This window comes from Trichoderma reesei (assembly GCF_000167675.1).
Source record: "Trichoderma reesei QM6a unplaced genomic scaffold TRIREscaffold_27, whole genome shotgun sequence".
In the NCBI taxonomy this organism is placed as follows: domain Eukaryota; kingdom Fungi; phylum Ascomycota; class Sordariomycetes; order Hypocreales; family Hypocreaceae; genus Trichoderma; species Trichoderma reesei.
This window is the reverse complement of record NW_006711174.1, coordinates 27423-47628: the sequence shown is the minus strand read 5'-3', so window position 1 is coordinate 47628 and position 20206 is coordinate 27423. Positions and strand designations below refer to the sequence as shown.

Below are 20206 nucleotides of genomic sequence, written 5' to 3'. Positions count from 1 at the left end.
GGTCATGCTCAGCTTCTGACGAGGACGAATGCCGATGACAGCTACTACTAGTAGGATGGAGGGATGGAGATGGTATGGAGAAGTAGTCTTTCGTACTACGAGCTCTCTGGCTGTGTCACAATAGTTTAGGCAGCTTTGATGGATCCCGCGTCTTCTTCTCTCCATGCATGATATGGAAAAAGTGTCTCCTCTCCATATATTGAACTTGGGGCTCATGATTAACACCTCGTCTACCACTCCTTTGCTCTAACACCACATCTCCTCGACCCTCTTGCGATTGAACGCCAACCCAGTCCTTACGCAATGGGCAGCCAAAAGGACACTCGTCCCAACTTCCTCGTCATTGTCGCCGATGACCTCGGCTTCAGCGACCTTGGCTGCTATGGCTCCGAGATAGCAACCCCTCACATCGACGCACTGGCGTCGCAGCAGGGAGCCCTGCGGTTCACACAATTCCACGTCGCCGCAGCTTGCAGTCCGACTCGTTCGATGCTCATGACAGGGACGGACCACCACATTGCCGGACTGGGACAGTTGCACGAGTTTGTCCGCAGCTCTCCTGCTCACCAAGGCCAGCCAGGCCATGAGGGCTATTTGAATGAGAAGGTCGTTGCTCTGCCAGAGCTTCTGTCCGATGGCGGCTACTTCACAGTCATGAGCGGCAAGTGGCATTTGGGCCTGCAGAAGCACCACCTGCCCATCAAGCGTGGCTTCAAGAAAAGTCTGGCGCTTCTGCCGGGGTGTGCGAACCACTATGGTAGGATTTGCCGCTTTCAACCAACCCCCCCCCCCCCCCCCCCCCCCCCCCTCCAAATTGAGTCGAGAGCGTGAGCAGCTGACAGATGGTTACAACAGCCTATGAGCCTGAATACCAGGACCCCTCCACAGAGCCCGGGCGGTTCTTCGAAACCGCGACAAGAGCGTTACACGCCGAAGATGATCGATATCTCAACGAGAAAGAGCTGGGCGAGAACTGGTACTCTTCAGACGGCTATGCGAGTCGCATGATCTCGTACCTCGAGAACCGCACTGAAGAGGAGCGTCAGCAGCCCTTCTTCGCCTATCTCCCCTTTTCCGCTCCACATTGGCCGCTGCAGGCTCCCAAGGAAGTATGCGATAAGTACAAGGGTCTCTATTCCGACGGGCCGGAGGCTCTGCGGCAGAAGCGTCTGGAGCGGCTCAAAGCTACGGGGCTAGTCAGCAGAGATGCCGTGGCTCACCCTGTCGTCACGACCGGCAACGAGGTGAAGAACTGGGAGTCACTCGATGCAGAAACCCAAGCTGCGTCTGCAAGGGCCATGGAGGTGTATGCGGGCATGGTAGATCGCATGGACTGGAACATTGGCCGTGTCATTGAGCATCTGCGCAAGACTGGCGAGCTGGACAATACTTTTGTCATGTTCATGAGTGACAACGGCGCTGAGGGAGCGAGCTATGAGGCAAGCCCTCTGGTTGGCGATAGCATCATGGCCCACGTCAACAAGTACTACAACAACAGCCTGGACAACATCGGTCGGGGCAATTCGTTTGTGTGGTACGGCCCTCTCTGGGCGCAGGCCGCAACCGCGCCATCACGGCTGTACAAGATGTTCTCTACCGAAGGAGGCTGCAGAGTTCCCCTGGTCGTCAAGCCTCATTCGGGCATTAACAACCAGCTCGGCAGTGCTGATGGCGGTGTCATCACGGACGCTTTCTGCACGGTCATGGATATCGTGCCTACAGTTCTCGAGCTTGCAGGGCTGAAGCACCCGGGCACGGAGTACAACGGTCGCAAGATTGCCTCCCTCCGTGGCCACAGTTGGAAAAGCTACCTGGAATCCGCCAGCGGCTGGAGTCGCAAGTCTCCGATTCATGACGCCGACTACGTCGCCGGCTTCGAGATTGCCGGATCAGGAGCGCTGCGTCGCGGCAATTGGAAGATCACCTTTGTGCCTGCTCCCAAGGGCCCTCAGCGGTGGGAGCTGTTCAACATCGAGGCTGATCCTGGCGAGACGAACGACCTGAGCAAGGAGGAGCCAGAGAGGTTCAAGGAGATGCTGGCTCTTTGGGAGGAGTATAGGAAGGAGGTGGGTGTCGTTGGCCTTGCTGGTGAGTACCCGAGGGCAGTTCAAGGCGCCCAGAAGACGACTCTAAAGGACGAAATGGAGGATCCTTATGCTTGGATCAAATATATTGGTAGACCAGAGATAACCCCCAAAGAGTTGGTGGGAATTGTCCCGTCCGCGTAAAGGGACATGCTGAGTAGAATCGTCAAATAAGTTATACGCCAATATCAAGAAACAAGCAACCAGTAGACTGAACATATTCGGACATTATAAGTGTTGTAGTGACTTTGCGATTCGCACTCTGACATATAGGACTGGCTCTCTAGTGTTGCTCTTCCGTCTTCGGCAATGTATAATGTTATTGCTTCAGATATTAGTCGAACTCATGTCAAAATCCAACCACGCAGGCGGCTCCGAAATGTCCCAGGAGATGTAGTCGGACATCTCGCCCGCCATCCGGATGTAGTCCTCCGCCAGATCAGATAAGTCCACCGCAATATTCATTACCCCTTCCTGAATTGTCGTTATATCCTGGTCATTGACGCTAGGAGGCGTAGGATGCGAAGCGTTCGTAGATGCTAGCTGCATACGGTCAAGAGAGATTTCGACACCTTCCAGGACACCGCCGTTTGTGATGCCGCCGCCGCCACCAAGGGTTGTGCCCTTTTGGGGCATCGAGATGATGGGGGGAGGGCGGACGGTGGCTGTTGAGGTCGAGCCAGGAAAGTCGTTTTTCACGGTCGGTGAGGAGGCCCGTCGCTGTCTCGTTTGGGCGCGGATCTCTTCTTTGGCGAGGCGGAACGGGGCAAGGCTGCTGAGGAAGCCGGTATCCTCTGGACCTGTCACTTCGGCCAGTTCTGTGTTCAATGATCTGGGGACGAAGTGTTAGACGCTGTATATTTCTAGATGATGGGAAAGTGACCAACATTGGGCTTGGATAGGCCTGCCACTCAGATACAACGTTGAGGAAGTCAAATTTCTCCAGCAACGGTATCAAGGCTTTGTGCTATCAGGTTATATACGGTCAGTTGCAATCTGCATCTTCTTGCCTCATCACCTGTAAGGCCGACTCACATAAGGATTCGGCTTGTCCTTCTGGAGGTGGAGGATAGCCAGTGCCCTCATATTGAACCGAATATTGTAACTCGCTCGCTCTCTCACATCGACAGCGTTCGATGTAGCCGTAGCAGTGTGAATAATCTGAATCTTGGTAGACTCGAATGTCGCCATTAAGCTGTGTAAATCATCAAAGACACGGATGCCGTAGCCGAATCCAATGCGAACGAGACGCGATATCTCGTCTGCGTGGAAGCGACACCGCTCCTGGCATTGCCTGCGAAATTCAAGAGGCGCAGAATGAAAGGCAGCTGATAGGGGAAAGACGTAGCCTGGAAGTGAGACTCGAAGGAGATCACATGCGGTTGAATGGTAGAGAAAGTGAAGCATAAAGACTGCGCCGATGATGCCAAGTTCTTTGTGGACGTATGCGTTGAGGTCAGATATCACCAGCTGTTCTGGTAAGCCGGCGTACCAAATCTCTAGGCGATGAATGATGTCGAGGAACGCAGACCCGGGATCCCAGATGTTGGCCTCTTGGTTGTTGTTTCGTATCAGTCTAGACATACGTGTTAGTGATGGCGGTCTGGATGATTCCGTCAACTCTTAAACGTTTAGTGGCTGACCTCAATACCCGCGTCCGGAGCTGTACAAGATAGATTGTGTGAGAGCGAAGATTCAGATAACTTCGATCTGGAAAGATCTCAAAAGTGCTCAGCCTTGGCGCATTCAGGTCGCTGATGTACTGCTCCTGGGCGATAAAATTGGCATCTGAGCATGGCAGCGGAACGCAAGGGAAACCGTGCTTCCAGTGAAGGTTCATATCTACCCCACCGCCGAGAAAGCTGTCGAGAAGGTAGCATGACCACAAGAGCCTTCTTTCAGTCTCAAGTTGGGTCATCTGAGAAAGTCCTGGTGCGTCCGACACCTTTTTGGCAGAGTCAAGGCTGAGCAACCTCATGATGCGCAAGCAGCATCCGAAGACGACAAACGCCAAAGCATGCTGATCCATAGCGATGGAATGCTCGCAGATGAGAACCATTGCCTACCATTTCGGGATTAGATATGTATAGACCGCAGTGTAAAAATAGCATAAAACAAACCATCATCGTTGAGAGGGAAGGATTCGCTATCTCCCTCATCGCCAGATCTCTAGCTCGTTCGGCCCAGGCTGCCCCAGGAATGCCATAAGATGCATTGACCTCGGCAGTATCATCCAATAGATGCATTCTGACGCTGTAGTCAGCCACTAGGGATCGACGAGAATGCGATGAATGCTGTCCTTACCGTGCACCGAAGGCGGCAACTATGTAAATCACAGCCTCCCCAAAGTCTTCATTGAGGGTGCCTCTGTCCAGTGCCTGGTAGAAAGTTGGTTTGTGGATGAAGCCCAGGCAACGAAGAGTTGAGATCCGATCAAAGAACTTATCGGCCAGTGCTCGTAGGCGAAGCGCATCTTGTGGTAGTGTATCCGCGAAAAGCCTGTAGATGACAAGAGAGACTTGGTCAGTTTGCTTCGTTCTTCTCGCCTCTCTGCTGTCATTTCTGTTGCTATTCTCGACCCTGGCAGCCATTCGTACCATTGAAAGTCATGTGACAGTGGCATCGACAAAGAAACAGAGGAGTTTCCCCTTTGGCTTCCAGGAGTAGAGACGCTGCCGCTGCGAGTCGACGAAGCTGTTGCCGTCAACACATGGTCTTGCCCTGCCATCAGCGCGGGCGCTGACGATCGGGCAACGGCTGCATCATATTTGGGATTATATTTGCATATAAAGCCCTTCTTCATGCACCGCCTGCACACGGGCCGTGAGCGGGAGCAACGACTCTTTGTTCGGCGACATTCGTCACAGGACCCGACCTTCCGCTTCTCGACGCCCGAAGCCCGGTAGATGGTGTCCACAGAGTCCTGGATACGCTGCCGCGAACCATCTTTTTGCGAGAGGACCGGTATGTCACTATAACCGGGGCACTTTACACCAAGGCGATCGCAGTTGCGGCATGTTGGTGAGTTGCGATCGCACCGCACCTGGTGAGATGGTAAGTTGCAATGCTCAACGAGGCCTTGTACGAAAAAATCGCAGGCGATTTGACCAGATGTGAATGGACAATGGCCAATATGGGAAAGGAAGTTCGGTTGGTCAGCTTGCCTTTCTTGAGCGGCAGACAACGCATCCTGTTGACATCGTAATATCTTATTCCTCCGAGGCGGCTGCTTATGCATATGAAGGTGGGTGAGTAAGGGGTCTTCAAGGCACATGAATTGGAGATCCGGGGTAACGGAGAAGTGGAGTAGCAGGCATGACACATCCCATCACAAAACGCGAATTGTAAATGGCGTAATTGAATGTGTCCATCATGGAGAAGCTGTATGGGGAAGAGCTGCACGAGTAGTAGTAGTACATACTGGGTACCTTATGTACGGAGTAAGGACCCAAGGCTCTCTCTGGACAGCGACGCGGACCAACACCCCGGCTTTACCCCTGTTCATGCGCCCTTGTTGCGTGTTCAACGTTGTGGCAACGTGTACGCTCGGATTCCCTATAATAAAGGGGGAACCCATTTCCTGAGTTGTCCATCTGTCAGCACCTTGAAAACCTGCTGCAGTCCATCATGGGCCACCAAGTCGGGGAAGACCTTGATCTAGGCCTCCCCAGCAACTTCGCCGGCACCACCACCATCACCACCACTACTAGTAGCTTCTGCACTCCAATATGTGTCCAAGCGCTCAGACTACCGATTATCCGGCTACCATTCGCTTCAGCTCTGGAGGTTAGCCGCACAAGCATTGCTCGTGGGCTAATAAGCAAGATGGCTTTTTTTGCCAAGCAGCGAAGTCCGACGCGTCTGCCCGCATTCGACATAGTGTCATCCTGGTGAGGCTCATCAGTACCCCGCGGTTACACACCCTGCTTGCAGCCGGCTGCTTACAATGTAACCCTGCAAAACTTATATAAGTCGCGATGCATCGTCGTGAATCAACAAGCCGCCTGAGCTCAACCTGAGAACAGATTCATCTGCATCTCCCGCCTGGTTAGCTCAATCGGTAGAGCGTGAGACTCTTATCAGAGATTCACGTTCTGAATATAGATAATCTCAAGGTTGCGGGTTCGACCCCCGCATCGGGCTTTTCCTATATACCCTCGGGTTGAGATGTCAAGGCGGCAATTCTTTTTTTTGCATGTTTTGGCACCGAAGCAGCATGTAAAGCAGATTGGATAGCAAATCGCAGAAATCTCTACTGCTTGCTCTTTGGTAATTGGGGGTTCATTTTTTCATGGGTTTGTCTCCTTGCGAATCAGCCACCTTGGTCTGCACCTTGTCACTGACTGCTGCAAACCTCTGTGGACCTCCTCATACCGCCAGTCCCCCTATATGTGCGTTCTTCCACCGTCTTCTATTAAATACATACACTTCGATTACGAAAGCAGAAGCAGAACATTTCTACTTTGCCCTAGAAGTAGCACAAGCATGTCAATAGTATTACTTGTAAGCCGAGCTCCTCACCTCGAGAACATAACGGCAACTGAAGATCTACTGTCGATTCTCCCGTATCTCCTCACCCTCGTTATCCGGCCTGCTACGGATACGTTCCATAAAGTTGTTGGTACCCGCGCAGGTCGCCAGCCACATATCGTGGAACAAATTTTTGCAGGCCACCCACGACGTGGTGACATAGACGACACAGTTCCAGAACCCCTGTAGGGGAATAACAAAGGCGCTCACGAACTGCAACGGAATGCTGATGGAGTTGTTGTGGGTAAGAGAGTACAGTCGGTTGGCGCTCGACGGTATCCATGTGATGAGCATGGCCCCAAAGAAGAGCATGGCGCACTTGGTGTATGACCAGGCAGCATTGTCTCGCTCGTGATTGCGCCGGCGTAAGGCGCGAAGAGCTCGCGATGCTGCGGATTGATGTGAGGGATGCGATGGATGCCTCGGCGGTTGTGACTGGTCTGATCCTCTGTGATGCATATCTGGGCAAAAGTAAGAAGGAGGATGTGTTCCCTCGGAGTTGTTCGATTGGTTCGACTTGTTGGATGTGATATGTACGGGTGGAGGTCGCGTAGTGGGAGATTCTGAGGTTGAGCCAGCAGCATGACTATCGGGCTGGCTCAGAATGTAGTCAATGGTTGTCCTCTCGGCATCGGACATGGGCCCCACGGAGTGTACTTCATCGCTGGATTGTATGGGACTCGTGACTTCATCGATTGAGATAGGATCGAGGTCGGACGACTGAAAGAAGTAGACCTGCTTTCGTACCTTGTATATCGTTCGACCGGCACGAATGTAGATGCCGAAGATGGCGAGGATGACGACCCTTGAATTCAGTCAGTAGCTGAACTCGTATCTCTAGTCTCCTTTCATTCCAATCTTGCGCGGGAGGTTCTCACCAAATCGGTGCATAAAAGACCAAAATACGAAGAAGAGCCCAGTCAGATGATATCCAACAATAAGCGATAGCAGGACCGAAGATCCGAACTCCGTGATGGCCCTGTGCGAAAAGCAGTGCGAACCCCGGTATCAGCGGAATACCGTAGCAGCACACCAAGTAGATGGGTTCTAATCTGCGCACGTCTCTGGCTTCATATTTGTAGTAAAGGGTGAGGTGGACGTTGATGGCCATAGCCAACGTCCACAATACGTCGGACGACAAAAAACTAAAGTGTCTTTGTTAGTCTGCTGAGCGTTCTAGGGGGACTATATCATGTCAGGGACAGGATATCCCCAAGAGGCAACATACACTTGAATGATGAACGCCTGAATCTGGCAACCGGCCGAGTCTGGGTTGTCTATGAAGTCACGAGACATAATAATGGCGATATCCGACAAGAGATTGCCAAACGACGCATAAAAGACCAGCCGATTGATGGATTTGCTGAAGTACTTGGAAAAGCAGAAGGTAAGTATAGTAAAGGCACATGCCACCATTGATATGATTGCATTGGTACGCTCAATGGTGGTGAGGACCTTGGCCTGTCCCTCCGTAATATCGTGCGCCATGACTTGATCGATGTAATTGTTAGATGCATTTGTGGTTCCAAGATTCGTGGCGAGCGACTTTGATCAAAACAACTGAATGCTCGCGCGGGTTTCGCGGCAAGTCGGGTGGTTTCGTAGGGAAAAGAATGAGGGCAGAAGCGTCGGGAAGGGCGATGCGCCAAGTTCGAAGAATGTCGATGTACGTGTGACGAGATATGGCGCTGCGGATAGCTTGATGGTGTTTGTTATCCTCCTCCTGCTGGTCCCCCAAGCGAATTGAATACAACTTCAGCGAATCTTTGTCGCCGCCTGGGAGGAGAGTGTCTAGTAGCCATGCTCGATCATTTTTGATGCTTGGCTGATGGACGAGTAGATCTTGAGGTTGGATGACGTTCTCACAGACGGCAGAAAGCCACCATCGACAGACTCTGTCGCACAGCGTGTCGGGTTGAATCCAATTCAACTTGTCGTTAAGATGCGATGCTCGAAGCGGATGTCAAGCGAATACCTGCGTTCGGTATTTTCTGATCTCTCCCCTGCGTAGGGAGTGTGAATGCAGGAAGACAGCAAAGCAAAAGCCCGGGGCGCAATCTCGTCTCAGCCTCTCCGATCTTGAAATCTCCCACAAGTGGCGCCAAGCTATCATTTTAATATTACAACCCGGGGAAAGATGTGATCATTTCCCTGCTAGTCCTCTGCACGCGGGTGCTCGCTGCCGACACCTAGCTCTGACAACATGGCTTGGGCATGTAAGTAGTGATGGAACCAGCTCCGGGGTTGGAGCGGTGAACACGTGCAGCCTAGATGGCGGAGTGGCCGCCTGTCTTCAGCTCTGGGGTAAAAGTGCCGACAGTTGGACCCGTCTCCAATCAGGACTCCTCCTTCATTTGCCGATGCCTCCTTGCTTGTCAGCCATTGGCTGGCCGCCATGCTGGGGGGGTGTGGCAGGGCTTTTCTTCAGCGATGTCGCGGCTCATAAAGGAGAGAGGCTTGTGATTCTCCTCGCCGGATCTGGACGCAACATTACGCTCGCGATGGGACCTCCGGGTTTCGGTGTACAGATAGAGCCTCGACTGCGAGTACTATTGAATCGGATTCGAAAGCCATACTGCCCTCTCCAATGGTCCTTCCCTGGCCAAAGATCAGTTACACAATATTGGCTGCCACGCGATCAATGGCCGATCTCGTTCGACCATATGCGATTCAGATCTTGGCCTTAAAGCCCTGGAAAGGGACAAGGCACGTCAAGGCGTTGCACGTTGGTCGGGTGAGTTCTATATTGAACGATGGCATTCTTCTTCCCTAATTGAAAAGTTGGCAATGCTGGCTCTGCTAGGTACTTGCAAGTTATAACGCTGTCTGAGCCTTCGACGTCAGCAAAGCATCATCGAGATAGCCAAACCGCTTTCGGCGCCGAGAGCAATTGGTGCCCGCATCCTGGTTAAGCCCTCTGCGTAGCTGAATGAATTAGCGCCGCTGAGGGCTGCTTTCCTCTAAAAAGTGCCCGATGCTTTGTGATAAAAGACTCATAAAGAGCTCTGGGCAACTCTGCGAGGGTGGGCATCACTTAAACATTCATCTTCCGTTTCTTCCGCGGAGAACTATTCCTCAAACTGCTCCATTTGCCTCGATCTTTTTCATTTTCTCTAGACGATGTTAGGAACTTCAATTCAGCACCCATCAAACGGTGGATTCGTATTCTACGTAGTAGCAGAGAATGGAGTATTCACCGGCATGTATCGTGCAGCAGTTCAACATCTAGTAGGCTTTAACCAAAGTGATTGAATAGACAATGCTTGAGCTTTTGCGGTAAAGGGCTCGATTATGGCTTACGAGGTAGTACTAAAGAGACGAGCATTAGTGTATCGTAGGAAGTTGTCGGCTTCAGCTGGAATCCTGCCCATTCGGGCAGACTCTTAAGTGGCTATATGTCAAAGGTTCGGCGGCTGCACCTCTCATGGGCTAATTGTTGCGGCCTATTCAGAACGATAACCTTTTCCAAATGCATTCAATCCGACTACGTAAGCTATGGTGAACACACGCTCAATTGCTATTTGGGGTTTGTGTTAAGTGCCCGTCCGTTCATCACGGCTCCGAGTCGGTTGGTGTAGACAACCTTCAGGAGAGCCACTGAATCCTGGCAGTTGCCAGCGCTGATGGTACTGATGGTAGCCGTGGCTTGCAGAGACGAAACGGCGGATTCAACGGCTCAAACTAATTGAGGAGGTTAACGACGGAAGTGATTTCGCCCAGGCGGATCGCCTTGAGATTTTGCCGCCGTGATGCCGCTTCCCCTACGTAAAATCACTAGGTGCTGTATGTATTGGGGACTCGAGATGGTGAACCTTGTGAAGGGCAACAAGGGGTATGTATGACAGAATCTGGCACGAAGAGGAGGTAAGAAGGCACTCAAGGCTGACCTCCCAGATTCTTCACAACCTTACCCCAGCTTTTGCGCTCGGCGTGATTGAGCACATGTTTGACCCCCAATCTTTAGAATTGCGATCATCGCTGCCGTGATGCGACTGCAAGTGATCAAATACATCAGCGGAGAGAAGCAACACTACCCAACCTGCAATCAGTATGCCTTTACCTGCAGTCAAGCTAACTCCGCTTGTCTCTTGTGTCAGCACGTCTCCGGGCCGTAAAGAACGTTCCGCATGGAGTGACGTTCAAGCTGATACACCGTCACATGGGAGTGAATTGGCCCAAAGCAAGCTTACGTTGTCTGCGATACGATCGAGGCTATGCTCCGGATACAAGCCACACTCCCGCAGTGTTTTGTCGAGAGTGATAATGAGATGACTTCCAGCGTGATCGCTTTGGATAGTTGATCTCGGAGTGTTGGTGCGACCCTATCGCCGGCCCGAAACTCTGTGACTCTGGAGACTCCGGACGCGACAATACCATCTCCGTCTGATGCGGGAGCTACGCCATCTGACAGCGGGAAGAGGCCTTTGCTCAATGCTCAGAGAAGCAACCATGTGTGTTGGATGAGATTGAGCTGATACTTCTCCAATTGAATTGCAATGGTAAGATTGACTTGAGCAGTTAGGATGTCTCGACGGTCGACAGATGCAATGTGAGAGTTGACGACAGATGTTAGTCACTGAACGCTCATGGTAGAGTAGCAGAAGAGAGGTAGAATGACTGACGCTGAAGAGCCGCTGCTTTCAAGTGTTTTGGGCCATTCGCCTCTCTTATGACTAATGGTCAAGCGACAAGGTGGTTGGTTGTACGACGGTGAGCTTCAACGAGCGTATTCATTCTGACAGGCATGCGTGATTCTGAGTTTTGCTGCCAGTCTTGTTTCTGACTTCTGACTTCTGACAATCGCGTCCGTAGGGCCGTGTCAACAAACTCAAAAATGCCCATACGACGTCCCGAATCGATATAAATGTGCGACAGTTTCTCACATACTTTGGGATGGACAGACGCTCCAACTCTCAAAACTTCATACCCAACACCTCGACTACCAGACGAGAGAACATCAGCCACGAACATGACTGACAAGCTTGGTCCTGCTATTCCTCCGGGCGGCGTCTGGCGAATGACCGTTTGGGGAAAAAGAAAAGACGGCCTGTCAAAGGAAGAATTCTCTCGTCGATTTGCTCAACACGGAAGGCTTGCTGGACCACTACTAGTGAAGTATAACGGTATTTCCTATCTACAGGTATGTTGAACCACGATTCATTTAGTAGATCAGTTTTCGGTTCTCTAACTCTGCTCTGTCTTTGTAGCACCACCTTACAGACAATTACATAAATGAGGTCAACAAAGAGCTTGGTCCTCAGCATCCGCTGCCTTTTCCCATTGCCGATGTTGACGGAATTACCACTTTGACTTTTCCAACTGCCAAAGACTTGGCGGCTTTCATCGTCGATGCCGGCCAAGATGAGGCACTGAATGCCGATGCGGCTGAGTGCGTGGATAAGACTACAATTCAATTATCTCTGGGAGACGAGTTAGCTGTTGTTAAGGATGGAAAATTCCTCCTTTAAGCTGCAGTTACACTGCCGGATGGTGTTTGGTAGGCTACTACTGGACAACTGAGAGTTACTTTGTCACTTTCACTAGACACGCAATCTCAGAAGACCTTGTTCAGTCATGTCACCTTTTAGTGCATAGTGTTAAAAGAGTTAGTATACGCCAACTCATACGTGTCTTAGATGGGATACACAGTGCTTTGAAGTTAGCTCACTCAGAATCTACTAGATTCTACTATGACGTTCTTCAAGGTAATTCAGGCCTGTGGTCACAGTGATAATGAGCACGGAGTCTTGAGACAGTGTAGTTGTTCTTTGTCCACTTCAGCTAGAGACTGTTGTATATCGGTATGCGGAGGTCGCCGAAGGAACATGGTCAAATGAAAGACATGGCATACCACAGCCATCGGAATCTTCCAGGGTGCAAGAGATTAGCTTAACACTTAAAGTTGACTGTATGCATTGTATGCAGCGTACTTTGAAGTGAAGCTTAAACCTCCAGCCGCAACCAGTGGTGGGGCTCGCCTCCCAATTATCACATGCCTTTACAGTCGAAGTCTACGATATTGCGCAGAGACCAAAATCCGGTCCGTGGCCTGGACATGGACATGGTAGAATGCCCAAGACTGTTGTTCATGGTGATCATTGGCCAACCCACCCATTGAGCCGCTGTCTCTTCAAGCCAATGTCTGTCAGAGAATTAGAAAGAGGTTAGAAACTTTTCCAGAAGCACTGTGAAATGTAGGCAGCCTAAGTCTTCAACAAGTTGACCGCCTCTCTTGACAAACAGCAAGGATTGGCGTTCTATCATCTCAGTTTGCTTCAATAACCTTGGTAGAGCAGCAGAAACGGTTTCGCTTGCTAACAGTGTAAGAGACATGAATACTTTTGTTCGCGGGCCAGGGGATGACTGATCCGGATTTACCATTGGTGAGGAACTTAACAGAATCCGGAGTCGATTGTCCTAGAGGGCTAGAAGGAAGTATTGAGCATTTGCGGCAACACTCATGTGATGTATGAAGTGTATGACGACTTGACTGTCTGCGTGGACCAATATAAAAGCCAAGTGAACAACGCTCAAGATTGGAATCTCCACAACTGTAGAAGATTGTCAAACAGTGTCTTCACGCGACACAACACCGTCAACCAGTATTGCAGCACTGCCGCAAGAATCGAACAAAGCCTGAATCGATGTTGCCCCACGACAAATGATGTCCAAGGAATAGACCCTCCGGCAGCACTGTCAGAGGCACATGCTAATCAAGATCCATCCACTACATCTCCATCAGCGGAAGTTCTACGCCATTCGGTGGCTTTTGCCAAAACTCCACCCTCCAATGTCGACGCAAGTGTTATCATCTCCTAACATCTAACAGTGTCGCTGTTGCTTACGTCTCCAAGGTAACCTATTTTGACATGTCCTGTGTATCAACTCATTTCCAAACATCTTGGCATATCTCAGTCGCCTGCGCCGACTTCACTTGAACCCGCCCATCCCTGAAGCAGACAGTTTCTCACTCCATACTCCTGCACATCATACCGTTTCTAGGGCGTCGTAGTTGGTTGATATGCTCACCTAGAGTGACGGCTCTGGCCAAGAATCGCAGGATTTGGTTGATGGCGGGTCTCAAGTTGGGTTCAGTCATTGTTGGGATGGAAGTTCCCGAGGCGTTTGCGGGGAGGCGGCATCTTTCTCATGTATGGGCTGTCAATCAAAGTGACGAGTCTCTGGAGAAGGCGGAGACATAACGGCGAGACGACTGCCCAAGGAGTAACTGGGGGCAGGGATTGAAAAGAATGGCACGGCTGTGGTGCATGTTGTTCATAATGGCACGCCCTGGTGGATGCCACGAGCGTTTCAAGGACGGACCCGATCCTGCTTGGAAGCATGGGGAAGTGGGTTGCTGTTCTACAGCGGCTTGAGCGGTTGGTGATCTGGAGTCTGAGCGCTGCTATAACGTGGCCCCCCTTGTCCTTCGACGCCTTACTAGCTATATCCTTGTCAACGTACAGTCTCTCTATGACCTCTACAACATCTAGGTCTTAACGTACATGGCGATAGTGGTACGAAGTGGTGGCAAGAATGAAGCATCTCCATCAAGGATTCGGATCGCCTGTCAAGTCTGCGGGAACGTGGGGGATTCGCTCCGTGAAAGCTTCGCTCCGGGCGATGAGTGGCACCAGCGCACCAGGACCCCAGGGCCTACATGCTGTCAATCCCAAGTGAGGCGTCCCTTTACAACAGGAAGCTTGAGATCTACACTAGTTGAGCAGCATTTGAGTAATGTCCTTGCTAAGCTCCACGATAGCCTCCGGGGTAGAAAGTAGATGAGATGCTAGCTTTCGAAGCATGGGCCCCTCTAATCTATTGAAATCGGGACCAGATCTGAGATCTGATGCTAGATCGTGCACCAACAAGGGCCAAGACAAGGCATCCTGGTAACCTCAGAAAAGCTCATCCCTCGGACCAGCCGAGATCAACGATGTGCCATAGCTTCTATCGCAATTAGTTCAAGAACACTTGAATAATGCAAAATCGCTTTCATATTATGTGGATAGTGCAGGTAGTCTCTCAATGCAGATGATTGCCACACCGGTTGCCCTGCAAATCACAGCAACAATCTACTCTATAACACACTAGCCGCTGGGTAGATGAATCGTCAAGAATTTGCAACACCAGAAGAAATCTCGGCAGCAGATGACTAAGGAGGGCATATAGCCGTTTGCCGAGCAAGTTCGGACCCCTTACCAAGCAGCCCACGCAATCAGCTGAGAATGCCCGTTTAATCGCGCATCTTCGATCGTAGACTCCCCGTGCCTAGGTTCCACGATCGCGATGGAGCCGTGGGAGTAACAGGATCCTACCCCGGTTTTGGACGGAGCATTGACCCGGTATTGCTTGCAGGACTCCACAGGAAGTCCACTCCGGGAACTGCAAGATGATTCAGTTGAGATGTGATTTGCTACGCTGTCTGTTCCGTGAAATTTTTGAACAAAATCGTTCTGAAAAAATTTGTGAAAAGAGGCACCTTAGTTTCAAGGCAAGTTCATTCATGAAAGCACACTGTTCCAACCCGCCAATGGGGTCCACTCGACCTCAGATTGCTACCGGTTCGTTGACAATGGATCCATACCAGGTAAGGATCGTTCTCGAGAGAATGACCGTTATTCAGCACGGCGTTGGCGTATGGTCCACGACTGAGATAGATGTGGCTCTTCATGGAAAAAGATTCAAAGGTAGGAATATGCATTACATCGAGACTATTCAAGCCAGTTCGGAGATGGCTTTGCCTCTTCAAGGGGGAGGCAACTGCCATTGTGAGAATTTTGTGCGGAACGCGGAAGCCCGCTCCGGGCTCCGTTCTTTCTCGAAGCCTCAAGAACGTGAGGAGGCGTTCGATGTGTATTGTTTACGATGAAAATGTTTTCCCCTTTTCCCTTGTGGCTCTTTGTTTCCCAATTGTTGGCTATCCGATGGTGGCGCTCCGGACCTGCGTGGTGGCGTTAAACGTCGACGAATCACCACCCACCTCTTTCGTTGGACAGCGACGAAACGGTTCAAAATTTTCATCCACCAACTGCCTAAAAAAATTTGAATGTTTTCCTTTTCGGAATAGTTTTCCGGATGTAGAATCTGAATGGAAGTTGCCTGAAGCAATAGTCTTACATGTTTGTCGTGTGTGTGTGAAGCAACAGTGATGAGTTGACGAGTCACGCGACAGCCTACAAACGTCGCAAGCACTTACACGGTTCATCTCAGACAAGCTTAGCGTTGATGACTGGTTTACGAGGGATTCGAGTTCGAATCACACGGAACAGAGTCAAAGCATGCGTTGACGCTTTCTTGATCTCACATCCAAGGCATTGACTGTAGGTTTCCGGATCAGTTCCCCGGGGTTGCTTCTACGGTTGGTGAGAGCACGGTGATTGCCAGTTGAGGTCACCATACCCGGCCCGACCTTGCGTGAATGAAACTTGGCGTTTGACTTTGGACAAAAGAATCCATCCAGGACCACTATTCACGTGAAGGCATTGATTCAGGACAAAGGAGCTGAGCTCCGATGCCACACAATCGAGGTGGAGCCACGTGGAAGCAGGGCCGCGTACCTGCTTTTCTCCCCTGGCGGGCGCCGCTGTCACACCCGGAGTCAACAACGTGTCCCGGCCGGTTCGGTGCCTGAGCCCAAACTGTCTTGAGTTTAGGTGCGCCATTTTAAAACTGGATCCCTTTTGCCGTCCGATGGCTGAATGGGGGATGGCTGTTGCCAACGAGACATGACTAGCCATTTTCTATTGCCACACCGGCTCACCGTGATTGTCCCGAGGTGGGAAGCTGGAGCCTGGGAGCCAACATCTTCGTGGACACTGTGATGGAGATGGAAACAATCGTCCGTGACCCGCAACCCGCAACCCGCGCGGCTCTCAAGCGTACCGTCGGTCCGTAGGACATCGTTGCCTCGATGGGCCAAGAAAATCTCTGCAACGCTTGCGGGGGAAATGGGTCAAACACTCGTGTTTGTATAGAGCCCAGATGAATATAAATATGGCCTCGATTCTCCCTCTCAAGGACTCAATTTCTCCTCATCAATCTCTACTACAAGACAAACAGTCATTTCTCCAAATCCTCTTTGGCTTCGATTCATTCCTTCATATCGAAGCTCTTGTCTCCATTCCTTTCGGGACTTATACACGACAACAACACTCGGTTCGACAACCACTTCCAACACACACACTCCCTCTTCTACAAAGCAATTGACTTGCTTCCCAACTTCAAAATGTTCACCACCATCACTGCTATCCTGGCTGCCTCTGCTGCCACCGTCTCTGCCGTTGCGGTCCCCCGCGGCGCTGGTAAGAGCGGAAGCGCAAGCGTCACTCCCCACGAGCAATACTCTTCCTCCATCGGCGTGCTGGGCTGCCTCATCAACACCAACCGTGTTGCCTACTGGCCCATGGGCGTTGACTGCGACAACATCTGCGTCAAGGTCACCAACGGCGACCGAAGCCTCCACCTCCTCAAGATCGACCAGTCCGGCGGCGCCTACGACATCTCCTACGATGCCTGGAACTACCTTGGCTTCGGCGAGGGCGCCCAGCAGGACCCCCACACCGGCGGCGGCATCGACATGACCTACGAGTTCGTCGATGCCAGCGAGTGCAGCGACCTCCTCCACGACGGCAAGCTGCCCCTGTCCGCCTCCAACAGCATGAACTACGTGGCCAGCTGCATGAGCGAGCCCAACAGCTGGGTCAACAAGAACCACGAGCTCATCAACATGGCCGATCCCCTCTGCAAGTACGGATACGACGAGGTCTGCACTCTCGATCTCAGCAAGAGCAACCAGCCTTCTTGCCCTCACACTCTGGGTGCGCAGGTCGCCTACAGTGGCAAGGGCGTCACCAACATTGCTTACGGCACCGGCAAGACCGAGGCTGCCCAGTAGACTGGTTCTACACAATCTAGATAAGCCATAGATTTCAAAAAGTATCACGATAGAATGATTAGAAGCAACGAATAAATGTCCTTTACGAATCAAACAACAACTGTCCCATGTATTGCATCGTTTGCCTTGTGCGACTTACACGACTTCCCTACCTTGTGCACATAACACTTTATGATTAGAAGTGCTGTTTGACAGGAAGCCTGATTGGCTGCCTGAGCGCCTCGTTCTCTTGGATTGGCTGGAAAAAAAGAAAGAGCCCATGTTTGAAGTGCTGCTAGAACATGGTGCGTGGACGCTGGGAAGTACAGTACTGGCTGATGACGTCTGGGGCTGAGACTGAATGAAGTTGAAGGCTTCGGTGCTCGGCAAGTTCGGTCAATCTTGTATTAGGTAACGCCTCTGATACAGTACTGTACTGTCTGTAAGAATGTCTATGAGAGTGGATCATATCTTGCGGGTGTATCGGATTAAGGGGGATGACAAAGTGGGGTAAAAGTGAAGCCGAGGCCTCTCTCTTCCTCGTGCTGGTATTGCTGCTTGGCTGCTTGAGAAGCAATCCGGACACGAAGAAACATTGAAATAATTCCCGTCTGACCTACCTTGTCAATTGTCCATTTAGAAGACTTGTGTATGCCCAAATGATACTGTCACTTGAAGCCGAAGACCACCCAACTACTGTAATTGTTGGAGATGTCTGCTTATGCCCCCGACGTCATCTCTAAATCTGCAACAAATTGACTGCGGGAGCCGCTGCAGAGTCCCGCACTTTTGCTCTGGATATGCGCAGCTCTGCTCCGTCTTCCTTCGGCTTCTACGCATGCGAACTCTTCCCCCTTGCGTACTCTTGAACCCTTTCCCGCCGAATTGATAGGCTCGTGCCCGCATGGAATAGAGACGAAATCCCGAACCTGCGCACTCCGAGTAGCCGACCCCACTGTTTTGCGCATGCTAGCCGGGCTCTTAGTCATTGCGCGAGAGTATCGCCGCGCAAATTGATAATCAGCATCACACACTCGCGCGCGCTTGTTTTGCGAATAGAGTCACTCCGCTGCAATTCCGAGATAAGACGGTACGTTGCTGCTTCTGACAGCTGGCAGTTCTCTCCGAATCTTCTGTTTGCTCGTCCCTTGACGGTCCATCGTCGTCCCTTCATGCGCCGCTCTTGTCTTCTCTCTCCGCACCCTCCGACTCAGCATCGTCGGTCCACTAATCATCATGCCCTCAGCTCTTGAGACACAGGCCGTGCGCCCCAGTTCCTACAAGATGACGTCGGATGCATCTTTCGGTGCTGGCGATACCGCCCAGCTGCCGTCCTTCTACTCTCCTCGAACCGCTGCCGTCGACCCTCCCCGGAGCCGCGATGGCCAGCCCATTGACGACCTGTCGCTCTCACAATCCAGCCATATAAACTCCCCGAAGACTCAGCCGCCCCCGCCATCGCTTCTCTCCCCAGCCTTTACTCCTCCAGCCACTCCGGGGGATCAGACACCCACAACTGCCGGGCTGCGAGGAATCCCCGTCGACAGCTCGATAGCCTCTGGTGGATGCGGGAGCAAGAAGCCGAAGCTGCTTGAAACATTACCCGAGGTACAATGCGTTGTCCGCGCCCGCATCCCCACAGTCAACGGAACTGAGATGTTTTTGCATCTCTACACCAACAATGTCGATAACAAAGAGCATCTGGCCATTGTGTTTGGGAACCATATCCGAAGCAAATCCTTGGATGCTCCCCGCGAGGGCGAGACGGAGATGGATCGCATGATTCGCGGTGCCTACACAGGCCGGCTTTATCCCGGCCGGACAACGAGCGGTATGGGCGGTCCTTCCTCTGAGGCGGAATCACAGCGAGGGCAGTACAGCAGCCAAGATCCGCCATTGGTGCGCATACATTCTGAATGCTATACCGGAGAGACTGCATGGTCGGCGAGGTGCGACTGCGGCGAACAGTTGGACGAAGCTGCGCGGCTCATGTCTTTACCAGGCAACAAAGCCGGCGGCATCATCATCTATCTGCGACAGGAGGGCCGCGGTATTGGGCTGGGAGAGAAGCTTAAGGCATACAACCTGCAAGATCTGGGATCTGATACTGTTGAGGCGAATCTGTTACTACGACACCCAGCTGATGCCCGTAGCTACGGTTTGGCGACCGCTATGCTCATGGATCTGGGCCAGAAAGAAGTCCGCCTGTTGACCAACAACCCCGACAAGATTCGTGCCATCGAAGGCCCCAATCGGGAAATCGTCGTAAAGGAGCGGGTGGCTATGGTGCCGTTGTCATGGAAGGGCAAGGGGGGCTTCCGGAGCCAGGAAGTAGAGGGATATTTGAAGACAAAGGTAAGGAATTTGTCATATCGCCCTTTTCCTACCTAAGTGAGAATCCACAAGAGCTGCTTACTGACATGTGCTGTGCTCAGATTGAAAAGATGGGCCACATGTTAGACATGGCAGGACTTCCACAATAGACGAGGCATCCACTGGAGGGTAGAGCGATTGATGGGTACTGTTTCTTCTCTGGATATCGGGTTACTGGAGCATCAAAAGGCGTTTTACTCTTCGTTTTCACTTTCTTTACAATTTTCTCTCTCCGAAGTGGTTTCATCTGGGAATCAAGACTGCAATTATCTGTCGTATATACCCAGGTATCCATGTTCATTGGACGGCAAAAGCAGGCCAGTCGCATGCTACCAACCAACAC

At 51.6% G+C, this 20206-nt stretch overlaps 7 protein-coding genes across 7 annotated transcripts; 5 read left to right on the top strand and 2 right to left on the bottom strand.

Annotated features, from left to right (window-relative positions):
* Positions 1 to 303: 303 nt before the first annotated feature.
* On the top strand, positions 304 to 2228 carry TRIREDRAFT_111447 (uncharacterized protein; the record flags this gene model as incomplete). The annotated part of the gene is made up of 2 exons (XM_006968946.1): positions 304 to 757; positions 856 to 2228. The coding sequence occupies 2 exons, from the start codon at positions 304 to 306 to the stop codon at positions 2226 to 2228; spliced, it is 1827 nt and encodes a 608-aa protein (XP_006969008.1).
* Positions 2229 to 2411: 183 nt separating this feature from the next.
* On the bottom strand, positions 2412 to 5661 carry TRIREDRAFT_111446 (uncharacterized protein; the record flags this gene model as incomplete). The annotated part of the gene is made up of 9 exons (XM_006968874.1): positions 2412 to 2916; positions 2972 to 3051; positions 3120 to 3660; positions 3728 to 4146; positions 4205 to 4331; positions 4389 to 4583; positions 4682 to 5127; positions 5357 to 5480; positions 5513 to 5661. 9 exons carry the CDS (start codon positions 5659 to 5661, stop codon positions 2412 to 2414), a joined length of 2586 nt encoding a protein of 861 aa, XP_006968936.1.
* A 694-nt stretch (positions 5662 to 6355) lies between these two features.
* Positions 6356 to 8102, bottom strand: TRIREDRAFT_123806 (G-protein coupled receptor protein; the record flags this gene model as incomplete). The annotated part of the gene is made up of 5 exons (XM_006968873.1): positions 6356 to 7003; positions 7152 to 7177; positions 7252 to 7419; positions 7493 to 7759; positions 7843 to 8102. The coding sequence occupies 5 exons, from the start codon at positions 8100 to 8102 to the stop codon at positions 6633 to 6635; spliced, it is 1092 nt and encodes a 363-aa protein (XP_006968935.1). The 3' UTR covers positions 6356 to 6632.
* Positions 8103 to 8817: 715 nt separating this feature from the next.
* TRIREDRAFT_111444 (uncharacterized protein) lies at positions 8818 to 9444 on the top strand (the record flags this gene model as incomplete). Its single annotated transcript, XM_006968945.1, has 3 exons — positions 8818 to 8830; positions 9185 to 9348; positions 9418 to 9444. The coding sequence occupies 3 exons, from the start codon at positions 8818 to 8820 to the stop codon at positions 9442 to 9444; spliced, it is 204 nt and encodes a 67-aa protein (XP_006969007.1).
* Positions 9445 to 11583: 2139 nt separating this feature from the next.
* Positions 11584 to 12082, top strand: TRIREDRAFT_111443 (uncharacterized protein; the record flags this gene model as incomplete). The annotated part of the gene is made up of 2 exons (XM_006968944.1): positions 11584 to 11754; positions 11822 to 12082. The coding sequence occupies 2 exons, from the start codon at positions 11584 to 11586 to the stop codon at positions 12080 to 12082; spliced, it is 432 nt and encodes a 143-aa protein (XP_006969006.1).
* Positions 12083 to 16842: 4760 nt separating this feature from the next.
* TRIREDRAFT_111442 (uncharacterized protein) lies at positions 16843 to 17511 on the top strand (the record flags this gene model as incomplete). Its single annotated transcript, XM_006968943.1, has 1 exon — positions 16843 to 17511. The coding sequence occupies one exon, from the start codon at positions 16843 to 16845 to the stop codon at positions 17509 to 17511; it is 669 nt and encodes a 222-aa protein (XP_006969005.1).
* Positions 17512 to 18407: 896 nt separating this feature from the next.
* On the top strand, positions 18408 to 19973 carry TRIREDRAFT_123805 (synthase; the record flags this gene model as incomplete). Its single annotated transcript, XM_006968942.1, has 3 exons — positions 18408 to 18580; positions 18737 to 19845; positions 19926 to 19973. Exons 2-3 carry the CDS (start codon positions 18775 to 18777, stop codon positions 19971 to 19973), a joined length of 1119 nt encoding a protein of 372 aa, XP_006969004.1. The 5' UTR covers positions 18408 to 18580; positions 18737 to 18774.
* Positions 19974 to 20206: the final 233 nt, after the last annotated feature.